The 24,920-nt window shown below is 43.4% G+C and overlaps 1 protein-coding gene across 2 annotated transcripts in view; it reads left to right on the forward strand.

Annotated features, from left to right (window-relative positions):
* KCNJ6 (potassium inwardly rectifying channel subfamily J member 6) overlaps positions 1 to 24,920 on the forward strand; it is a 223,978-nt gene that overhangs the window by 46,990 nt on the left and 152,068 nt on the right. The window contains exon 2 of one of the 2 annotated variants that reach the window (XM_066370196.1): positions 13,961 to 14,006. In XM_066370196.1, the coding sequence (XP_066226293.1) occupies positions 13,982 to 14,006 (25 nt within the window). In that variant the 5' untranslated portion in view covers positions 13,961 to 13,981. Of the gene's footprint in view, positions 1 to 13,954; positions 14,007 to 24,920 lie in introns of both variants that reach the window. The other variant, XM_066370195.1, reaches the window with a different exon arrangement.

A 24,920-nucleotide genomic window follows, 5' to 3' on the forward strand; every position in this document is an offset into this window, starting at 1 on the left:
TTATTTCCAACAGGCAAGGCAGCAAGAGCAAAGATGGAAGGAGGGTCAGGCACCCAGCGAGCAGCGCACCCGGACAGTGTGATGGGTGGGGTGGGACTATGTGACCCTGGGCAGTCAGAGCCAGAGAACAGAGTGTGTGCAGTGGAGTGCTTACAGGGAGCCTGGCGGAAGGGACTGGCAGGGTAAAAAACAAGAAGAGTGAGAATTACAGGACACAGCGTCCAGGAGATAAGCTAAGACACAGTCTATTAATTCAGGGGAGTGGAAACAGAGACACGCTGACATTAAGACAAAATAGAAATGGGAACAGAGAGAGTCCAAAGTCCCAGCACTTTATAACATTGTAATTATTTTACTTTTACCATTTTTTGTTGACTATAACCTTATTGAAACCAGGAAACTTCAGACATAAGTAAATCAATAGACCATCTGCTGGTCCGCCAGCACCCAACATGAGTTAGATGCACTGCGATCACCATCTCTATCCCTACTGCTGAGACAACAAAACAGTCATTAGGCTGGCACAAGCCTTCAAGTGGGAAGCCATGGCTGCCCAGTCCCCGCTGCAGGTTGGAATTATCTCTGGAGCTTTTGAAGTATTAATGTATTTTGAAAAAAGTAATAAAAACCCTCAATTAGAATAAAAATTACAAACTCACAGACAGTGGAAATCCTCCCAAGATTCCAGTTCTCAGCCTTCTGCCTCAGACTTACCTGCTACCAGTTACCAGCTTCCTGTGTATCCTTCCAGAAGTTTTCTATTCATAGGTTCAGACACACGTGTGATGCGTGCATCTATGTGTGCTTACTTATATGACCTATAAAACTTAAAGTATATTTATGCACTTTCTTAAACACCAGTGGAAGGCTACCCATCCACTCCCTTCAATAAACAGCTCTTTCATTTAACCATATAGCTTGGGAATTTTTCCATAACAATTACCAAGAGCTATATTTTGTTCTTCTATTCATTAGTCATCATTTACATTAAGTCTTCAAATCTTAAAAATATTTTTATTTTTCTTTATCTTTCATTTTCTGTTCTGTGTTTGCTTTGCTTTTTTTGAGTGTGGTTTCTTTTTGGGGGGGAGGGTTGCACTTTTGCAAATTTGTCAGACCAATGCTGTCATTTCATTCTTCTGTGACCTATCTACACTTAATCGCTGTTCTTGAGACAGGACCCGTTGCCACCTGCCTACAAGTGCAGGTTCTGCGGTCTTTATCCACCTTCCCGCTGCCTCCTTCCCTGCCTGATGTTGCCTGATGATGTTGACATTTAAATAATATTCTTATCATTCTCTATTCCACATTTTAACTTGAAACATACCTGGCCCTCTTGCTCTGTAAGGCAACGGGCTTACCCCCTTTTACTACCTTCATCTCTCTTCCTCCACCACCTGGATTTGTTCTTTGTATTATTTTACCATTGTTGTTGTTGTTCTTTCTTTTGTGCAATCATAATCTTGTTTTGTTTTGTTTTGCAAAATTTTGGATAGCTCTGCCCGTTACTCATGAGTGAAGGGGCTCTTCCTGGATCAGCTGTCTGTGAAATGACACCTTGGGTGGATCAAGAGGGCACTGCAAGTAAGCTCTCCTATTGGCTTCTGTCAGAGGGTTTAGTCCTTACGTCACTACAGCCAACAAAGCCCAGCAGCCACAGAAATGCTGATTGCCACAGTTACTCAGCCGCCCAGGGAGACCACTTCTTCCGGCGCTGAGAATTTTCACATTTTTTTCTGTTTCCTCTGGGCCCTCTGTGATGCCAGACATTGTCCAGAGCTGTCCCCACAACTACTCCTACACCTTCACCTGTTCTAAACTGTGGTCGTGCCTGGCTGTGCCCACAGGATGGGGGAGAGGGAGGCCACGCTCTGCCATCTCTGCCATGTACCCCTGTGTTGGTCGTCCTTCCTCGCTGCCTGCCTTCCCTCCAGCCTGACGGCTGCTGAGTGTGGTGCACGTTCCCCTACATATGTGGCATTTCCTACTTTCATCAGAAATGAAGATTTCTTTTCTTGGTTCGCTTTGTTGTTTTCTAAAGGAGGCAGAGAAGCCTTTGTCCTACCATATTAAAATTCAGTTTCTCCTTGGAGAATGATTTAAAGAAACATCTCATCTTTGCTGCTATCCCCCAAAGTAAGTCAGCAGTGGGGCATAGTGTTGCACTTCTCCATGTCAGCACACTCCCCGGACGCAGGGCCATTGTTCAGACTGGCCAAAGGGAGCTGGCTTATCCTCACCAAGCTGATTGTTCTCATTATTTTTTAATTTTGAAACTTTCAAACCAAGAGAAAAGTCACAAGAGTCATAGAGTGCACATATTTGTACCTTCACCTAGATTCCCTCAGCGGTTAACATTGTCACATCTGCCTTACCTGTGTGGTCTCTCTCTCTCTCTCTCTCTCTCTTTCTCTCTTTCTCTCTTTCTCTCTTTCTCCGGTGAACCCCTCAGGAACTAGTTGTCCATGCCAGGGTACTTCACCCCCAACTGTTTCAGGATGCATCTCCTAAGAGCAAGAACTATCTCCGCAGTGATGTAAAGTCCACCTGGTCCAGAGGCTGGTTTGCTTATCCAGGTAGAGACAGAAAGTCAGGTACAGAGGCTGGTTCCACCTAAACCACTTCCCACGTGTGGGCCAGCAGCACAAAAGCAGCCTGAAAGCAGAAAGTGAGAGCAAGGAGCGGAGGGGAGCAAGAGAGAGGACCGCAGGGTCTTCCAGGAAGGGCCCAGTCCCCAAGAAGAAAATGACCGTGTGGAAGCTGTTTGCTGCCACCTACCCTCACCCCTCACTATGGACCTGCCTCCGTGAAGTCTAGAAAGCAAAATTGTGTGGTTTTAAACTTCAAGGAGCTTGAAGAGCTTTATTAAGCAATGTTTGGACACCCCCACCCCTGTGATCTGACCACGGCTCCCTGACTGATGAGAAAAGCGAGCGCCATCTGCCAGCTACCCATGGAACAGCAAGCCATAGGGAAGAATCTTCGCCTTCGGGGCTCCCTGAATGCTGCCTCCATCCCTCCCCCTTGCCCTCTGCTGGCTGTCCCTCCGAGACAGGGAGCCTGAGCAGCTGCCACTGTCGGAGACCGAAGATCCCAGCCACTCTTGGCCAGTAGCCCACCTTGTAATTAATGATGGCCGGAGTCATTTTTCCTTTCCTACTGATAATTACCGAACAATAGGGGACCACTTGTCAGTGGGCATCTCGTGATTGGGAATGCATGGTTTTGAAAGAGTCGCCACTTGTGAGCAGGACAGGCTCAGCAGCACGGAGAGGCCCACAGGAATCTCGTGTGGTTATGCAACGCTGGTCCACGATGACAGAGGGTTCCCAGCAGATGTGTCATTCTGACTTCTGCCATTTGAATTGGAAGTTTACGGTTGAATTTTTTGGTCTCATAAAGCATACAGAAAGCTATTTTTTCTGCTCTATTTCATTTTTTGTCACAAAACTGCTTAAACTACACCAACGATGCAAACCCATTTTCAGTGACACAGACTCCAATGTCCACTCTCCCTTCTGGTTCTGTATAGACAGGTACCAGGGATGGTCAAAACAGAGTGGTGTGGGGGTCACAGTCATTCTCCACAAAGACAGGGAGGGCTCCAATAGCAAGGCTGTGAAAATGAAAAGTCTGTGTCTCTCTTTTCTTTAAAAGCCACAGTGCATGAGAGCCATATCCCACTCCAAAAAATCCCCATGAGGACATTCCCACTGTAGCGTGAGGTAAGCAGCCCTCGTGGTAGGGTGTATGAAGTGGTACAAAGCAGAAAAAGAGGGAAAGAAGCAGAAGGAAAAAAAAAAAAGAGAAAATTTAAGATTTTCTTTTTTAGTTTGATTCCCCTGAGGTCAGAGAAGCTAATCTGTGTGAGGTCAGTTCTTTTAAGTTAGTGGAGGTTTGTTGTGGCCACTATCTGGGCATATAGTCTGTGGAGCCCAGAAAAAAAATGTGTACTCTGTGATGCTTAGGTGCAGTGTTCTATAATGTTGATTCAATCTGATGGGTGGATGGTATTGCCAGGTTCCTCTATCCTTGCTGATTTTCTCTCCAGTGTTCTAGTAATTGCTGAGAGAGGAAGGTTGCAGCTTACAACTATATTTGTGGGTTTATGTACTTCTTTTAATTCTGTAACTTTTTGCTTTACATATTATGCATCTTTGTTGTTTGGTGCATATACATTTAAGATTGCTATGTATTCTTGGATGGTCAATTCCATCCTTACTTAGTGTTTCTCTTCATCCCTGGTATTGTTTTTGCTTTGATGTGTACTTTACTTAATATAACCACATCTACTATTTTTTTATATTACTTTTTGCGTGGTATGTCCTCTTCCATTCTTTTATTTTCAACATACCTACACAATTGCAGAAAATATAAAGCCTACTATGTTTACCTATCAATGTGCTATTTCCATGTCTTTTCTTCCTTTATGATGCTCCAAAAATCCTTGTATTATTATTTTCTTTCTGTTTAATAACTTTTTTTCACCATGCTTTTGGTCTAGGTCTGCTACTGACAAGTTCCCTTTGTTACCCTTCATTCGTGAATGCCTTCAGTTTTCCTTAAATTATTTTTTGCTGGTAAAGAATTCTGGAATGATGATTCTTTTGTTTCAGTAATTGCAATATACTGTGCTACTTCTGTCTGGTCTCCATGGTTTCTTTTGAGAAAACCACTGTTGTTTTTATCTTTTTCCCCTATTGGTAATGTGTCATGTCTATGGATGCTTTCAAGATATTTTTTCTAGTTTTCAGAGGTTTGATTGTGTTGTTTCTTTGTGTAGATTTCTTTAGATTGATCCTGTATGAGAGTCACTCAGTTTCTTGAATCTACAGGGTTTTTTTTTTTTGTTTGTTTGTTTGTTTTTATAAATTTTTGTAAATCTGGGAAGTTTTCAGCCATTATCGTTTTGAATACCTTTTTGGTTTCACCCTCTTCCTCCTGTCCTCCTGTGCTCTATGACACAAATATTGGATCCTTTGTTATAGCCCCACATGTTCCTAAGACTCTCTTTTATCCTATTTCCTGTCTATTTTTCAGACTGAATAATTTCTACTATTTTATCTTCAAGTTCACTAATTCTTTCCTCTTTCTTGTCCACTCTGCTACTAAGCTCATGCAAGGAGTTTATTATTTCATTTACTGTAATTTTTGGTTCTAAAATTTCCAACTGGATCTTCTCTATACCTCCTACATATTTTTTTTGCTGAAGCTCACTATTTTTTTATTGAGACTTTTAAAAATTTGTTTCAATCATATTTGTAATTGCTTGTTCAAGCATATTTACAATGGCTGCTTTAAAATCTTCAGATAATTCTAGACTCTATGTCATGTTGCATCTGCGGTTGTCTTTTCTCCTTCAGTTTGATGTCTTACAGATTCTTGTTGTGGCAAGTGAATGTTTTTTATTTTATTTTATTTTATTTTATTTTATTTTTTTCCGAAGCTGGAAACGGGGAGACAGTCAGACAGACTCCCGCATGCGCTCGACCGGGATCCACCCGGCACGCCCACCAGGGGGCGATGCTCTGCCCATCCGGGGCATCGCTCTGTCACGACCAGAGCCACTACTGGCTGGGGCAGAGGCCAAGGAGCCATCCCCAGCGCCCGGGCCATCTTTTGCTCCAGTGGAGCCTCAGCTGCGGGAGGGGACGAGAGAGACAGAGAGGAAGGAGAGGGGGAGGGGTGGAGAAGCAGATGGGCGCCTCTCCTGTGTGCCCTGGCCGGGAATCGAACCCGGGACTTCCGCACGCCAGGCCGACGCTCTACCACTGAGCCAACCGGCCAGGGCCGCAAGTGAATGTTTTTATTGAGGCATTGACATCTTGGGTGTTCTTTTATAAGATTCTGGACCTTATTTGAATCTCGTATTATAGCAGGCCTCCTCTGACACCACTGTGGTGGGTGAGTGGGGCATTTCACCTCATTATGGCCCAGGGTAATGTCAGTCTCGGTCAATGCCAAGGCAGGAGAAGATCCTTGTTACATCTGAGTAGGAGTGAGAGTTCAGGCTTACCACTGGGCCTCCAGTGATATGACACTGGTTGGAAAAGGGATGCACCTCACAAATGCTTGCACAGTGGTCTTCACTACACTCTGGGGGGGTACTGCTGAGAGGTGGTGGAATCCCTGACTCTACACTAAGATTTTTCTAATATGCCCCAGTGGAGAAGGAGCAGACTGTATCATTGCTGCTAAATCTGGAGATCCGGGCTTCCCGTGTGGTCTCAAGGGGTCTCATTGCCCTTCAGCAAGAATGAAAATCTGGACTTTCCAACCTGTCTTCTCTGACACACCCCAGCAGGAGGTTTTGGGTGCTTATTACACCCTAGCAGGGTGAGAATCTAGGCTCCCCAGGCCTCCTGTGCTCTTGGGTGAGGGTTGCAATTTTTCTGTGGTATTTGGCTGGAAAAGAGTAGTTATTATCTACAAGATTTGTATGTTCCTAGGCTGCCTCTTTCTTAGACTTTTTGCTAGAGAGGACAGACTTTTCTTGGTGCATTTTTGCCTGTACCCATTGACATTTCCATGTTGCTAGCTTCTCTAGTATCCAGTCTGGGATATAGAGGGAAGAAAACCAGAAAACTCATTGCATGTTGTTCCTTGGGCCCTGAGGTCTCTAGCTAGTTTGCCTTCTTCTCTTTATTTTTCATGTTTGTTTTGTATATAATGTCTGGGGGAGGGGTAGTTGTACTTAGTGGGAAGAATAGAAAAAAGTACATCTACTCCATCTTCTCAGAGGTTAAAATCAGGAAATTCTTTATAAATATAGAGAAAGAAGAGGCAGAAGAACGACAAAGAAAGGAGATTAGAGTGCTGTTTTATTGTTTTCTGATGTTCCCAGAGATCTGTGCTGCTGAGAATCAGTTGTGAAGCACTACCTCTGCCCAAACAGAAGTTCAAGCTTAAAATATATAGCAAGAGGCACAAGAAAATAATATGATTTATATCAATAAGTGTTCCATTCTCCAGCCCAGTAAACGTCACATTTGGTTATGAAATTGAATTTTGCAAAGTTATATTTTTTTAATATTCCTTCAGCTTAGTGTCTTTTATAACTATTGATATAGATGGCAGGGTGAAGAATCCTCCCACCTCCTTATTTCTTACCCACCATGCTCACATGCATAAGTGACAGGCTGGCTTTTGGGATAAGGGCAATATTTGGGACTCTCAGATGCTCTTTTGGGTCCCCTGTGGCTTAGTTCAGCAGGGACAGTGTTTTGTTTTAAGGACAAACATTTACACCACTTCCCTGGATGCTGACAGTACCCCTGAGTGGCCTCATTTGGGACAGAACTGTTATGGTGCTCCACTGGGCTCTCTATCTGGTTGAAGAATGGCCATGTGGGTTATCCAATATTGGACAGCTTTGTCTTAAATTTTAATATTCTATCCATCTCCTGTCGGAAAACTTGACCTTGGACCTCCCAAAAGCAGTGCATTATCATAGCCTCAAAATGCTAAGCCATAAATGAATGAATGAATGAATGAATGAATGAATCTCTTGCTCTTCACTACAACCCAGTTAGTTCTTGAGGAAGAACATGACAGATTGTTTCACACAACAAAGCACAGTGTTAGGGGAGGCAACTGGCTCCAGTGAAAACTATAGGCACAAATTTAAAGACACAAACGTCTTGGACAATGAGCAATTGATTAGTCTGGGTAACCAAGCGTCTGCCACAATGCCTTTGCACAGGGCTCCCTAATACAACATTGCAACATCACTGGCCAAACATAAAGTATTCTGGTGATCATATCAATCTCACCACCAATTTAAGTGACTCTTTAAAACAAGGTCAACATTCTGGGTCAGGTGTTTTTCTTCTTAAACATCCCTTATGTGTCAAAATGACTAACCAGTCACTAGTTATTTTGCCAGTCTGTCCCCATCATCAGCCCACTCCATCTCCACCACCCCCACCCCACTATCCACCAATGATTGACTAAAAGAAAGAACTCTGTAGAAACAAAACCAAAAGGAATCAGGAATTTTTTTCTTGAACTATGACTACAACCCTGAAACAATTTTAGGATTCTGACAGGTCATTTCATTGCATTGTTTCCTGGAGCAGAAATCCTTCTGGAACTTTCTGTACCAATGATCAGTCAGCATCTCATGTCAGGAAACTCATGACTGTTCCAGGAAACCCTATTTATTCTACTCTTCTTCAGCTTTGTTTGGGGATTTTGTTTTTTCTTCTTTGGAAATAAAGGGATTGATTCTTTTATAGTTTTCCAATTGTTTCGGAAAGTTGTTGAAACTATTGCCTCCAGCTTGCTCTGTTACTTTGGAAGTTAGGATTGTAAGAATGACATGTCCTATGAGAGAAGTATGTGTGGATGCTGGGGTTCAAAGAGAAGGGTCACTAGGAAAGGGTTAGCTAGGGACAATGTCAACCAAGATGTCAAATCTAAGCTGAGTCCTTGAAGACAGGTGGGAGTTAACTTTGCAGGGGAAGAAAAATGGGATGGAGCATTGCAATTAGTTCAAGCACCAAAAGGAGCTCGTTTGGCTGAACCATAGTTTAGAAGCCAGAAGTGATGGAAAATGAGGTTGGAGAAAGAGGTGGAAGCCAGGTCTTAAAAGGGAAGGATCCTGACTTGCTATGAATAGGACAGAGCTAAGAACACAGCACCACTATTGGAGGACTCAATGTGCCCAGAACTTAGCTGTTAAGTGAACTGGAAAAGGGGAAAAAAGAAAACAACATGTCACCTGTTCCCTTTCTTCTTGTGAGCAGAGAAGGTTTAGCAAAGCTTTTGCCTCACATGAAGATAAGTGAAGAGGCATCAACCATTGTAAGGTTTAGGATTCCAGGACAGGGCCTCAAACAGCTGCTGACCCAGAACAGAAGCAATAGACTGAGCAACATGAGACTAAAAGGAGAATCTCTGCTGCCTCCAGGATCCAGCACTTTGCCCTGGAGGCCGGGGAGCACAAAGCAAACCCAGTGCAGATGCATCCTGGAAGAAGGTCCGCTGGTGGTTGGTGACAGCACGAAGGACCATCAGTTGCCCAGATAACCTCTTTGCAGTCTAGCTCAGTGTTTTCTTTAAAGGAACCTTCTTAATGTACTTTGGTGAAAATGCTTGTCCTACATTTCATGATATTTCCAGGAGCTCGAAGAAAGGAGGAATGAGTCACTCATCAATGTTCCAAGAAACCAGCCACCTGGGAATTCAGGAAATGTTGCCTGGATATTAATGCGGAGTCTAGAGTGTGGCCACCAGTTTCAGCAGGGCAGGACACACGCAGGTTCTGAGAAACCCCAGCAGCTGTCTGATCCAGCTGTTTTCCCTTAACCTTGCAAGTGTCTCCCTCGGCAGGAGGAGTTCACATACTCAGCATGCTTCCAAGAAATCACCCAGGGTGCAGCTCCAAACCCTTTCCTCCCACCTGACACTCCCTCTGAAGCACAGGTGAATCCAGGTGATCAGTACAAACAGAGCCAAGGTTATGTTTTAATTTATTTTTATAAGACACCCCAATGTCTCAGTGTATTTGGACCCTCCCTAGTCTGGTGAACATGGCCAGAGTGGTGGCATCACAGGGAACCCAGCCAGGTGACTTATACATAAGGAACCTTAGGAAGGGGTTCTGGGTGAGGCAAGGGCTCTCAGCCTTCTGCACAGAAGGTTGTTTCACCAAGAGCATCCTGCATGGCCTGCTCAGTGAAGAGTTTGTCTTCTTCAAACACTTCCCTTCAGATGTTTTTTACCCCAAATTACAAAAACTTTAAATCACCATAGGAGCCACATACTGAGTAAAATAAGAATAAAACAAACTCTCTTATGGAAAATAGTACCACTTTCTGGTGGACAGGTTCTTATTTCTTCACACCGCTTGGTTTCCCGGAGAGAGTAAGCTTCCTGGGTTTCCCCACGGCGTGCACACAGATTCGGGGCTTGGCCCCTTCCTCCTCCACAGCTTCAGATACCCCCAGCTTCAGCCTCGTCTCCCTCCTGAGCCACTCAGCCTGGCGTCATGGTCCACCAGTTATACCTTAATTTAATTTTATTTACTGGTTTTAGAGACAGGGGAAGAGAGAGAGAAACTTTGATTTGTTGTTCCACTTAGTTGTGCATTCATTGGTTGATTCTTGTATGTGCCCTGACTGGGGATCAAACCCACAATCTTAGTGTAATTAGGATGATGCTCTAACCAACTGAGCTACCTAGCCAGGGCTACACCATAATTTTTTAAGCTAGTTCCCTGCTACTCTTTTCAGGCTTGTCTTCAGTTCACCTGTCACCTGCTGTTCCTCAGACAAGGTTCCCTATCTCCTGCTGTTCTTCACCTGGAATATTCTGTCTTGCTCATCTTCTTCCCCCTTTTGGACACATCAGTGTTCTTCCTCTGTGAAGCCAGTTCTGGTTCCATGACTTAGAACCTTCATGAGTTTTATAGCCCATTTTTCTCCTTGCCAGCTATGTAACCTGGGAAAATTGGCTCAACCTCTCTGGTCCTCAATTTCTCCATCTGCAAAGTAAGAATGATGGTACTGATTTCATAGACTCATTGTGAGAAATAAATGAGATAGTCTAATAATGCAGGTAACATAGTGCCAGGCTACAATCAATGTGAAATGATTGTTAAGGATTACTATTGTTACTGTCCCAAACCCTACCTGCATGCTATCACATATCTCCATTAGCTTTCCATTACAATACAAGCCGCTATATATGGTACCATGTGATAAGAACACTTATTTGATTGGCTAACTGGGAATGTGTTGTTTTCCTCTTGAGTAAGTCCTCAGGTGACCTGTTATGGCATCATGTCAGGAAAGAGGCACATTTGTAGAGAACTCTAAGAACAACGTGGGAGATTGGAGGGCCCCTGTTCTAACCTGAGAGTGAGCTGTCAATGAGGAGACCAGGTCATAAAATGGCATTATTCTCCCCTACTTTATAGAAATGTTTCCTGAAATGGTTGTAACTTGAAAAAAGCGAGTTTTCTGATGAATATAAGCACACATTTTGGAGAGATAAAAATATCCAAGATGAGATGAACATATGATTGGTTTGAGATATATCAACTCTGACGACTTTCCCCTTTATCCTTAAAAGCCTACTGCAGGGGAGCAGAAATCAAGGCACTGGCCCCGCCCACCAGCAGGCTCCGCCCTCTGCCCTGCAGAAAAGCTCCTTTACTCTCTCCGGAGGCTCTGATTCCTGAGCTCTCTTCTCCCTCCTCTATTTCTCACCCTCTCTCTAACACATGCACACACACACGTGCATGTACGAATACACACACACAGTATTTTTTCTAAGATTTTATTTCTTGAGATTTAGAAGAGGACAGAGAGAGGGAGAAAGGTGAGGGGAGGGGCAGGAAACATAAACTAGTAGCAGGGGCTTCTTATTGGTGCCTTGACAGGGCAAGTCTGGGTTTCCAATGAGAGACCTCAGCATTCCAAGTCAACGCTTTATCCGCTGCACCACCACTGGCCAAGCACATGTACAGTATTAGTATTAGTCTTAGCTTTGAGCTACAGCCAGACTCTGCTATAATTGCCCTATTTAAAACCCCTGTATCATTTCAGACAGTTGGAGAGAAGTATCTTTCTGGCATAGTTCCAGTACAAAGCCACACTCTCCTTAGTTAAAACAGAAGTGTGGGCATAAATCACACACAGACACACACACACACGCACAACGCACACCAAGCAAACCGCTGAGCTTTTATTTCCATTTCCAGATGTGGTAGAGAGAATACAGTCAGACAGAAAAAAAAGAAAGAAATTACCCACTAAGGGTCAATACTCTTCCTGAAATGTTTGATGTGATTTTAACAAGACTTAGGATTTTTTTTTCAACATCTGTCAGCATATTTTGCTCAAACATGTCATCATGTTTTCTCCAAACTTTAAATATTTCTGTTCTTCTCTGAAATGTATGACAACACAATTTTGAGTGGATGGCCTCCTAGAGCAAAAAAAAACCCAGCCCTTTTGAAAGGTTTGTCCAGGTTCTGGAAGATATTGTAGTGGAGGATGTTGGAAATGGGGTTGTGGGGTGCGTGGTCACCAGCTGTCTACACTCGTGATGAGTAGGACCCTGGAGGGGCAGGCAGTCCTTCAGTGGCAGAGACTTCTGGTCAACCATGAGCTGCTTCCCAGTCACGATGGCTGTGCTGTTGGGAACCTCCAGTGAGGCTATTGGCAGGCAAAACTTGGTTTCTCCAAAGGTCCTGGAATCCCTTATCCCCATAACAAATTATGCAATGTGACACATGGCCACACTTTAGCATGGACATTTTCAGAAATAAAAATCGGAAAGATGGTTAGGAAGAGCAGGGGAAAACTAGAGATTCATGGTGTCCAGTGCAGTTCTCAAGGGTGTCTTTGGAGAGCACAGGAGGAAATGGAAATGGAGGGGTCTCGGCACAGGAAACAGTGATTGCCAAAGCATCTTTGGCTTCTCGGAACCAGCATTGCTGACGGCGAAGGAGCTGAAGCACTGAGACATGCAGGCTACCTAGGAAGTAACTCCCTGCTTTTCCCTAAAAAAGGGTTAGAGAAAGGAAAATGACAGTATAAACTAACAAGATATCACTTTTTGACTATCACTTTGGCAAAGATTAGGGGGCAGGGGATGTGCTAATGCCATTGACAAGTGACAAGAACATAAGGAAACACTTTTATACACTATTAGCAACCTAAACTTTGCGGGGGACAATTGTCAAAATTCTTAATAGCCACACTTTTTGACCAGCCCATACCTAACCCTAAGATTTAGCCTCAGTCATTAATAGACCAAGTGCACAAAAATGTGAGTTCAAGAATGCTCATCACAGCATTGTGTAAAAGAGGGAAAAATGGTAAGTAAATAAAATGGAATCTGGTTAAGGAAATTATATTATAACCCATGATAAATGCTTCTCAGTCATTCAAAAACTGATGATGTGTTCTAACTTTATTGACACAGAAAGGTAGATGATGGGGTATTAAGTGAAAGAGCAACTTACTACATTGTATGTAGAGCATATTTCCCTGTCTGTATATATTCATAGCTATAAAGATGGATGCAATGGTGTTCACAAAAATATGACAGTGGTTTCCTCTATGCATGGTATTGTATTATGGGACGACAATATTTTCTGATTTATAAGTTTTCAATATTATCTGAGTTTTTAAATAATGGGCATGTGTTGGTTTCACAATGAGAAAAAGAATAATTCTTCCAAAAAGTAAAATAATAGTGGCTGATATTTCAGTTACCATACATGTCAGGAACCCAAGAAAGTTAAAGATCCCTGAAGAAACTGAAGAGAACCTTTCAGTCGAGATGACTTATTTATAATATCTCCAAAATACTTTTTTGATTAAGACAGATTCCATTTCTGCATATACCCTCAGCCCTCCAACTCAGTGGGTTATAACCTATATCTCAGTTGAAACAAAAATGTTTTCAGCTCAAAATAGATAAGGTTATAAACCCACCAAAAGTGATGACTTTTAAAAGATTCCAGGAAGTCAAAAAAGTAAGACAAAGAAAAATGTATAAAATCTATTTAGTTTTTAGGAAAAAAAGAAAGAAAGAAACCAAATGACTACAAAAATACCAGCTCCAAAAATACCAGGAAAGCTTCAGCTGAAGAAAATAGAGAGCAGAGAATCGGCATACGGATGTCAGAACTCCAGTGTCAAAGAGGTTCTGGAGACGGGTCGTGCGTCACCAATTATATATATCCAAGATCACTGTGGCAGATGCTTATTTCAAAAGGCAGTGGCAAGTTTTGTGAGGTCCTTTAAAAAAATCTCTTTTTTTTGTGCCTAACTGATCATGTAAATATAACATGAGATTTTTAAATTCTTTTCATTACTGGTGACCAAATTGTAACATAGAAAAAGAAGGGAGGGAGATAGAACTGTAATAGACCCACTGTGTTCATTTTTCTCCAAGACATGCTTTATCCACTGCTGTTTTTTCTTCTCACCCCCAGGAAAAGCACAAAAAAGAAACTGCAACAATGGCCAAGTTGACAGAATCCATGAGTGAGTAACCTGACATTTATTCTTTATTTTTTATTTTGAATGGAAAACTGCACTCTTTTTTTCTTTATTTTTTATTATTAATTTTAATGAGGTGACATTGATAAATCAGGGTACATATGTTCAGAGAAAACATCTCCAGGTTATTTTGACATTTGATTATATTGCATACCCATCACCCAAAGTCAAATTGTCTTCTGTCACCTTCTATCTGGTTTTCTTTGTGCCCCTCCCCTCCCCCCACCTTCTCCCTCTACTTCCCTACCCCCCTCCCCCATAACCTCCACACTCTTGTCCATGTCTCTGAGTCTCATTTTTATGTCTGTTGTATGTATGGAATCAAAAAGTTCTTAGTTTTTTCTGATTTACTTATTTCACTCAGTATAATGTTATCGAGGTCCATCCATGTTGTTGTAAATGATCCGATGTCATCATTTCTTATGGCTGAGTAGTATTCCATAGTATATATGTACCAAAGCTTTTTAATCCACTCGTCCACTGACAAGACACTTGGGCTGTTCCCAGATCTTCGCTATTGTGAACAATGCTGCCATAAACATGGGGGTGCATTTCTCCTTTTGAAACAGTGTTATGGTGTTCTTGGGTTATATTCCTAAAAGTGGAATAACTGGGTCAAAAGGCAGTTTGATTTTTTGAGGAATCTTCATACTGTTTTCCACAGTGGCTGCAGCAGTCTGCATTCCCACCAGCAGTGCAGGAGGGTTCCCTTTTCTCCACATCCTCGCCAGCACTTATTCTGTGTTGTTTTGTTGATGAGCGCCATTCTGGTTGGTGTGAGGTGATATCTCATTGTGGTTTTAATTTGCATTTCCCTAGTGATTAGTGGTGTTGAGCATTTTTTTTATATGCCTAATGGCCATCTGTAAGTCCACTTTGGAGAAGTGTTTATTCATTTCTTTTGCCCATGTTTTGATTGGATTGTTTGTCTTCTTGCTGTTGAGTTTTACAAGTTCTTTATAAATTTTGGTTATTAACCCCTTATCAGACGTATTGTCGAATATATTCTCCCATTGTGTAGTTTGTTTTTTTATTCTATTCTTATTGTCTTTAGCTGTGCAAAACTCTTTAGTTTGATAAATTCCCATTTGTTTATCCTGTCTTTTATTTCACTTCCCCATGGAGATAAATTGGCAAATATATTGCTGCGAGAGATGTTGGAGAGCTTACTGCCTATGTTTTCTTCTAAGATGCTTATGGTTTCACGGCTTAAATTTAAGTCTTTTATCCATTCTGAGTTTATTTTTCTGAATGGTGTAAGTTGGTGGTCTAGTTTCATTTTTGCAGGTAGATGTCCAATTTTCCCAACACCATTTGTTAAAGAGGCTGTCTTTACTCCATTGTATGCTCTTACCTCCTTTGTCAAATATCAGTTGTCCACAAAAGTGTGGGTTTATTTCTGGGTTCTCCGTTCTGTTCCATTGATCTATATGCCTGTTCTTATGACAGTACCAGGCTGTTTTGAGTACAATGGCCTTGTAGTATAACTTGATATCAGGAAGTGTGATACCTCCCACTTTATTCTGCCTTGTTAAGATTGCTGAGGCTATTCGTGGGGTTTGTTGTTTTTTTTGTTTGTTTGTTTTGTTTTGTTTTTTTGGTTCCATATAAATTTTTGGAATATGTGTTCTATATCTTTGAAGTATGTCATTGGTATTGCATTGAATTTATAAATTTCTTTGGGTTATATAGACATTTTAATGATGTTTATTCTTCCTAACCATGAGCACGGTATATGCTTCCACTTGTTTGTATCTTCCTTGATTTCTTTTATCAATGTTTTATAATTTTCCGAGTATAAGTCTTTAATCTCCTTGGTTAAATTTACTCATACGTACTTTATTTTTTTGGTTGCAATAATGAAGGGGATTGTTTCCTTAATTTCTCTTTCTGACAGTTCATTGTTGGTGTATAAAAATGCCTCTGATTTCTGAGTATTAATTTTATATCTTGCCACATTGCTGAATTCATTTATCAGGTCCCTTGTCTAATTGCTGTGGCTAGGACTTCCAGAACTATGTTGAATAAGAGTCGTGAAAGGGGCACCCCTGCCTTGTTCCTGATCTTAAGGGGATTGCTATTAATTTTTGCCCATTGAGTATGATATTGGCTGTGGGTTTGTCATAGATGACCTTTATCATGTTGAGGTATGTTCTCTGTATTCCCACTTTGCTGAGAGTTTTGATCATGAATGGGTATTGAATTTTATCAGATTCTTTTACTGCATCTATTGAAATTATTATGTGGTTTTTCTCCTTCCTTTTGTTTATGTGATGAATCACATTGATTGATTTGTGAATATTGTAACAGCCTTGCCTCCCCAGAATAAATCCCACTTGATCATGGTGTATGATTTTTTTTCATATATTGCTGGATCCAGTTTGCTAATATTTTGTTGAGGATTTTAGCATCTATATTCATCAGGTATATTGGCCTATAATTTTCTTTCTTTGTGTTGTCTTTGCCTGGGAAAACCACACTCTTGCACAAACCATATCCCCTGTGATTATCTGATTTGCCTTTCACTGTTGTGATCACCAAAGTCTACTTGACACATGCCACATTGTGTTGTTGTTATATAGTAGGCATCATTCAAAACTCCATCTTGGATGGGGTCAAATACTGTGCTGAAATTGTTGTTACTGAACATAGGGAGCTGAAGCATCAAAATGGATTTTATTTGTAGCACTGTGTTGGGGATCAGGACCCACAGTTATTCAAAACTGGTTTTAGCAAGTTTGGTCCAAGTCAGCTGAAGTTGCATGTGCAGATATTCCATAGGCTGGATAAGCTAAAGAGAGGAAATAATGGTTTGTGTTCATTAAACTTTTCAAGTGTTGTTGAGAAATTTCAAGCAGAACTATTTAAAAATAAAATGCTTAAGGTGTAAGTAGCTTGTAATGATTTGGGTTTGAATTAGATCAGTGGTATAATGTTCTAAGCTTCTAAACTACATAAACAGGATACATATTTTTAGGAAGAATTTATTAAAATAAATCCTCCAGCAAAATGAGAGATGTTGAAGTTTAAGTATGGAAGACCACATAGATATGAAATAAACAGACAATGCAGACTTTTTTTTCTTTGAAAATATACATATTTAAAGTTACAGGGGAAGCTTGCAAACACTTCTCCATTGTCATTAGGGCCATGAACACCTTATTGAATTTGACCTGCAATAGTCACCATTAACCTTGCCCACATTTAGTTGGGCACCTGCTTTCTCCTTCTGTTATCCCTCAAACATAATAAAATACAAGTGTTCTTTTGTAATGCAGTCAGTGAGCCCTTGTCCCCAAAGGTCTGCCCCTCACCAGGAATGAATCATGTTAAAAAGTTCTTTATATTGTATTTCTTTCATTTCTTCCCTCCCCCAAAACCCCTGCCTAATTTCATTTGTCTTGAACACATACTACTTTCACCAGATACACAATGACTCAAAAGGACTGCGGAAGACCTCTCACACTACTGTATCTTCCCCTGCCCTTTCTGCTCCATGCTTCTTTTTACCTGAACAAAAATGTGCAAAGGACTGGCCATGTAGTTTAAAGACCCCCCAAACTGGCTCTCTGGAAGGGAAAGAATCTTAAACTCATTGAATGTACTTCTCAGACCTGAATGAAATGCGTAGTGAGATTACCTACCACCGCAAAACTAATAAGCTTGTGTTGTCAAAATACAGGAGACCATGTATAGCATTTCCTAATTCACAATCCTCCCCACACTAGCAGATTTAGTTCTAATTTCTAAATCCAAAGTCACCAACACAAAAGACCTGCAGATTCTCTGAATGCTTGAAAGATGGTGAGCTTGGAACCTGGCATCACTGCCAGTGAATGGCATTTTGAGTGTGTAAGCGAATTAAACTAGTGTTGCACATGGGTCGTGACGCTCAGAGTTTTCACAATGAGGCTCCTATTAGACATTCGGTAAATGTCATTTTAACTCACCTAACTGAACTGTCAAACATTAAAGGCACTATAGGATATTTACTGGACAATATTTTTAATAATAGTATTTTAATTTTCTATCTCTTTTAGATCCAAATGCATTTATTGTTTTCTAATTTCTTTTTCTATTGAATTTATTAGGGTGACATTAATAAAATCATACAGGTTCCAGGTGTACAGTTCTATAAATACATTATCTGTATATGGTACTGTGTGTTCACTACCCCAAGTCAAGTCTCCTTCCATCACCATTTCTTCCTCCTTTATCCATTTCTATCTCCCCTACCCCTTTTCTTGCAATCGCTATACCGTTGTCTATGTCTTTTTCTCTTTGCTTAATCCACATGCATTTAAATGACAGCCCCTCACTGGACTACTGATTGGTTGGTTTTAGGTTTCAGGTTTGCCTCTGCTATGATTGTAATGATTTTGCTCTACGACTCCATTGGCATAAGGGAATTCTGTCAAAATTGAATTCCAAACCCTTGGGTAGATGAAAGTACACAGTTGTTCTTCTAATTTGCTTTGTCTTTATATAAAAGAGCACACAGATATGTTCAATGCACAAGGAAATTTAAAATTTGAGAACAGACTTTGGAATTGTAACCAACATTCCAGTTCACTCATCCCTACAAAGATAGAGAAAATTATAAAATATACAGGATGTGCTATAACTCTTCTAGGTTCTCACTATGAAAGTTAATCAGGTAGTCAATGCTAATAAATACTGCATCAAAGCCAAACTCATGAATAATGTTACAAACAAGTCTACATTTATTCCACACAGGACACCTACAAGGAAATAAATACATAATTTTGTAGGGAGATTCTACCAGTAGGCTAAGCAAAGGATTACCGTACAATGATTACACAATAAATTTGATGGGAACATCAAATCCGTGGCCACTGGAGGAAAGGGACATAAACAAAGCCACAAATGCCCAGGACACAGTGCACTGAATGGTTTTCTCGAGCCAGTAAACACTCTGCTTATTAAACTGCACAGCAAAAACCATCTGGTTCCTAGAACATCTCCATGTTTCACTAGAAGTGCAGAGAGCGAGTCTTCTGTCACCATAGGGGTCGGCAGCTGTGGATGGTTGTGGACGGGCGACCTCTTCACCTTCTAGGGCAGGAATGAGGAATGTTTCTTTCTCTCATGTGCCATTAATCAACTTTAGTCATTTTTTTTAAGGGCAAGCAAGAGACAAAAAAAACATTAACAGGCATTTAAATGTTTAATTGAAATTAACTTAAATAAATAATATGTAATACTTTAAAATATTTTTATGTTACATTGTTGAAATCAGAAGTGGGCTTGATAAGGAAGAAAAGACATAGAGAAAGGAAGAAAAATAATGTAGAAGAAGAAACAGAGAGACAGGAAAATTACACGAGAAAAGTACACAGAAAAAATATATACGTATATAGATATGAAAAAGACACAGAGAAGGAGCTGTTAAAGAGAAAGAAGACACATCACAGGGGCACACAGGAGACATGTGGCCAAGGGAAGGAGGCAGGGACGGGGGTGACTGAGAGGCTCTGTGGGGTCTTAAGTGAGTCACTACACACTCAGACTAACCCCTGTGGACATTCAACCTACCAAAGGCAACTGATTTCTTAGCCCTGTCTTTTAATGCATCCATCTCTGTTTACCTCTTGCAAATGGATGTTTTCATACTTAGACCACCAGAAGCCTTGCCCCAAAAGGTACAGCTCAAAACCTGACTGGAGGAAATTGCTGTGAGCCCTTTGTTACCCCATCCACTAACTGCAGTCAAGCGGAAAGCCTGGCCCATCGAGACTCCCAGCCCTGTCTGTAAATAGGAAACGGTGACCCAACCAAGGAAAGCAAATCCTGCTCTGTGCTGTCATTAGAGGTGACCAGGGAGTAGGCAGGCTCTGTCCTGGCTACTGAAATCTAAGTCAGGCAGTGACAAACGAGGGAGTGTCCAGAGGCATGCAAATAGCCTGGAGGTTCCGGAATTGTGGTCGGTATGGAAGTGTTGTAGGCTGTTCTTACCTAAATTTTTGTGAAAATTTACACCCTGGTTGTGTCCTGTAATATACCTCCCCCACATCTGGAGCTCTTGGAGAAAGTGTCAAGTACAGCAAAGGAAGTCTCGCCACATGGGTCCATTGACAATGTGGATTATAGTCAGATATCTATCCGGTCTTATGCGTGGTGACAGAAGAGCAGGGCAGGGGGGAGGCTTGGCTGCGATGCCATCCCCAGGCTGCAGGGCCCTTTGCAGAGGCCCCTGACCCAGTGTTGGGCTGGCATTCCTGAAGCCCCACTTCCACCTCCTGTCTGCATCAGTCACGTGTCTGCCGTGTGTCACAGTGGATGGTGGCCACCTGAGCCGCACGAGGCTGGCAGTAGCTCACTCCGCATCTTGAACAGAGTTGTTTTCCGTCACCATCTGCCTACCCTCTCTTAGGCACGTGTGCCCCAAGCTTATCCTTTGCCAGCCACAGAACCCCTTCCAGTCTCGGTCACAAGTCATTCCAACCAGACTGTCCCCTCCTCCTAGGTTCCACCCTGATATCACAATGATAACACATCTGGAAAGAAAAGAGTTGCACATCACCATTTTCAAATACATAGCAGAGTGGCTGCTGTCCCTAGTGGCGTCAGGACAGGCAGTGCTTTCCCAGGAGGGAGGGACCGTGCCAGTTCCCTCCACTGCCTCAGGGCCTGTGCTAGGAGGCACTTACAGGTCTGGGCTGTTTGCTTTGATGCAGAGGGAATTCCTCCTACAATTAATGAAATGGCTCAAATGTAGCCCAGACTTGCAATTTTCTAATGTCAAATGAAATGAAGAGCTGGAACCAGTTATAATTGCTGATTAAATTAGTTCTATTAAAGGCAGTGGTTTTTATTATTTATCCCTTCCTTATGGCACTGCTGTTATAACTCCAATAGGTGTTAAGGCATGAAAAGATGAGGGAACGGGTCCCTGCTCACATCATGTGCAGTATTTTGGGGTGAAGGAGGCAGGAAACTGACAGTTCCAATACAGAGAAATGTGCCTGACAAGTACCACAGGCTGGAGGTGCCCAGCCAGGCTCTCCTCCCAACACGTGTGTGCCTCATAAAGGCACACCAAGGCCACATGGGCTCCACGAGGCAGCCGGTGGGCGTGTGCGTGCCAGGACCCCGGACACAGGATGGGAAGGACAGAGGTGTGAGGACGTGGCCGATGGGGAGCAGCAGAGCACTGATAACGCAGCAGCCAGGAGCCAGGGCAGTGAGGCAGCAGGGGCTGGGCACTCAGGGAGGGGTCAGATCATAAAGGGACCCAAGTGTGCGTGGGACTTTCCTGTGGGTGATGGTACAGCATTTACAGTTTTTCAGTCAATCGGCATCCTAGAACAATGCCTCGGGCAGTGGACTGTGGGTTGGGGCAGAAGTGCAGTAGAGGAAGAGGTGCTTCCCCACCTCCAGGCCGGGCCAGGGTGTAGGATTTTAACACAGCGCAGCGTTGCCGACCCCTCCCCAGTGGAAAAAGGCAGAAATCCCAGGTTCAAGCACATGTAGCGCACAGACTTGGGCCTCTGACCACGGCTGGTAACAGACCCCCAGCTGGACTGGGAGTTAGGGCCAGGGAGGGCGTTTCCAGCAGGCAGGACTATTCTTTGTAAGGCGTCCTGAGAGCACTACACGGCGCTTTATCCTCAGGAACTAAAGCTACACTAGGTCCGTCCAGCGGTGCTTTTTAAACATACCTTCTCCCTACCAATAAATCTCATTTTAAATACTGAAATTGTGATGTCGTTTCATAAGTAACCCGACTTGACGACATCAGATCCTCACTCTTGACCACTGGTTCCTGCCAGCACATGCTCTCAGCCATGGCTCTCTTACTTCTGATTATTATATGATGAGTCCTCAGTGACAGCCACCTTGGGAAGCGTTGCTGCATCGGCAACGGTTCCTCTAAACAGGAGGTTTCGGGCCTTCTTGGCGCCCCGGGACATGTGCTCCATCAGCTCTCCCTGGCAGTAGGCCTCCTAGCTTTGCTGTCCCCTCCTCTCTGCAAGGCCTCTCTTCCCATTTGCTTTCCCCCTCAATAGACGGCATATGACCCTGTGGCCACCAGGCTCTCTCTAAGACTCTCCTGACAGTGCCTACCTCCTTTCCCCTGGGTCTCCCAGCCTCGGTGGTGGATAAGGCGCAAGCCCAGGACAGTGAGCACCACCTGCAGGGGAGTTGACACAGGTGAGCAGCAGGCTTGGGCAGAAGCAGCCCTTCCCTGACCCGGAAGTTCTGCCATGTGCTTTGGAATGGGTTCCAGAAGCCCAGGTAGAGGCTGGTTCTCTCGTTCCCTCATGATCCGGAGTGTCCTACCCCTCAATTGTCCCACCATTCACACTCACCAAACTGGGTCTGCCCTCTCCACTCTGACGGGTGCAGCCTCCTCTCCGCGTGCTCACTCCTGGGGGTACCTGTGCTAAGGTGACCAACTTTTTTACAATGAAAAGGAGGACAAAAATAAATTGAAGAAAACAATATCATAAATAAAAGGACATTTTATTCATTGCAACAATAATACACTATAATATGATAAATGCATAATAAAAACATTTGTAATATTTTATATTATAATTATGCTTACATCCCTATTAATTTCTAATAATTGTAAAAAAAAAAAAAGTACTCATTTAGATACAAATACGTCACATCCCACGCAATGGATCGACTCTGCATTGATCGAATATGGACATTTACAGATTAGTCTCCCAGTATCAAAAAGGAGGACATGTAGGAGGACACTTTTTGAGGGAGGACGGAACTTACAAAAGAAGGACTGTCCTCCCTGAAGGAGGACGATTGGTCACCTTACCGTGCACAGAGTGAGGGGAAGGAGGCCCCAGAGTGGGTGGTAAGAGGGGCCAGCTGGCCAGAGCCCCAAAACGCAGGTCTGTGCCGAAGACTGTATTTACCTTTGATACTAGCGTGACACCATTTCAGCCCCGTCATTAGGCAGACAAGTGCCATTTGACCCAAAGCAGGAGGGAGCCTTCAGGGTTCCCTGGCTGTGCACCTCTAAAAAGCTGTTATTTTTATCTTTATTTTTTTCAATAGGAAGCACATGCTTGTCCTTCCTAGAAAACATCTTTCAAATTCAAAAATAATTGTTATCTGGTTGAGATTATGGGCCTGTTTGTTCAGTTGGAATCAGAGATTCCAGCTTTGAGGTCCGAGGGCCTGAAATGGATTCTAATCCTTGTGCAGCTTCATGGCCTGAGCCACAGCTCCGTGGAAATGAGCTTGCCCTCTTCTCCTCCCTCCCATATCTCTCAAAATGGGGACTTCGTGCTCCTGTATTTCCATCTGCTGTCCCCTGCACTCATGGCCGAGGCCCCACACCCTAAAAGCCAACTCCAAAGCACAACGCAATGTCCCCCCTTGCCATCTCCGAGACTAGCAAGCCGTTTAAGTGGTCTTCCTGGTAAAGACACACAACAATGTTCAGAACAGACAAAATAAGTGAGTAAATCTCAGCTTGAGGTGCCCAACTTTCGTGTAAGTCATTACTGGTCTTCGAGCAAGTGGGAATAAAACAAGGGCTGTTTTCTCAAACCCATTTCCCCTCCTTCTAAGATCTTGGAGATCACCTTGACCCTCACCCCCTGATGAAGGTCCCTGTCATGTTTGGTAAGAAGTTCATCTCTGATACCCACACCTTCTCTCTGGCACTAGGAAGGTCAGGACTGGGGTTGCTCAGCTTGGGCACCATTGGCATTTGGAGCTGGACTGTTCTTCATTGTAGAGTTCTGTGCATTGCAGGATGCTTAATGGTCGCCTCAACCCCAACTCACTAGATGCCAGTTGTGTGACAACCAAAAGTCTTTAGTTGTGAGAACCAAAGCTCTTCAGACATTACTAAGTTTGCCATGGCAGCAAAGTCACCCGCTGTTGAGAGGTTGGGAAGAGTGCTCCAGGTAAAACCGGGCAGAAGGAAGACCGAGCACACACTAATCCGCTACTTTTCAGCAGCGAAGGTGGGTGTGCTAGTGAAGGAGCCACAGCGCCCTCTCAAGACTGAAAGGCAGAGCTGGCTCCACGTGGGGGGGGGGCAGTCCCAGAGGGAATACAAAACATGCCCACCCCCTTTTGCCTTTGCTCCAGCCCAAAGTAAAAAAGTAAACAAATACATTTTTAAACTCTCTTGCCTCCCACTTTCTCCACTCGCCTTCCCTGCTTCCCACCAACTGCCACCCCAGCTCACTGTCCTTCCCCTCCCTCCTCCCACGAGCTGCCACCTGGCTCTGAAAGCTTGCTCCACCCTCCCACCACCTGCCACCCCTCCCATGATCGTCCCCTCCCTCCTCCCACTGCCCACTTCCTCTCCTCCCCACACCGACCTCCACACCTGCTCTCCAGGCCTCTGGGAGCCGCAGGTTCCATGGAAGAAGACGGAGGGGCTGAGAGGGTGTGCCCTCCAGGTTAGGGACGGCACAGTGTGGGCTGGGGGGCTGGCATTTTGGTCTCAAGTTTTATTCTGCACCCTCAGGTTGCAGAGAGAAGGGTCCCTGCCCAGAGGCATGGCAGGGAGAAAGACCAGCATGTAGGGGACCGATGGCCAACCAGGCAAGCAAACGTGGCCAGCCAGAGCAGGAGAATGTGTCCGTGTGCACGGCTCAGAAGCGCTGTGCCTGAGATGACACACTGAGAATGTGCGTGAGCGGATGGGGGGAGGGGCGCAGAGAACACTGGCTTCGGAGGCTCCAGCTCCCAGAGCTCAGCCACAGGGCTAGGAAGGGCCACCCATGCCCAGCGCCTAGGCGTTCTCTTGGACCTAGACTGATGTGGACCTCGAGGAGGAGGAATTTGGGTTTTGCCTGATGTAGCCCTCTCTGCCTTGTTTATACCCCCAGAGAAAGAGGACAGGTCCCTTCAGGGAATTACCATCAATGATCTGTCACCCACTTGTTCCCT

This window comes from Saccopteryx leptura, chromosome 2 (assembly GCF_036850995.1).
Source record: "Saccopteryx leptura isolate mSacLep1 chromosome 2, mSacLep1_pri_phased_curated, whole genome shotgun sequence".
NCBI classification, from domain to species: Eukaryota; Metazoa; Chordata; class Mammalia; order Chiroptera; family Emballonuridae; genus Saccopteryx; species Saccopteryx leptura.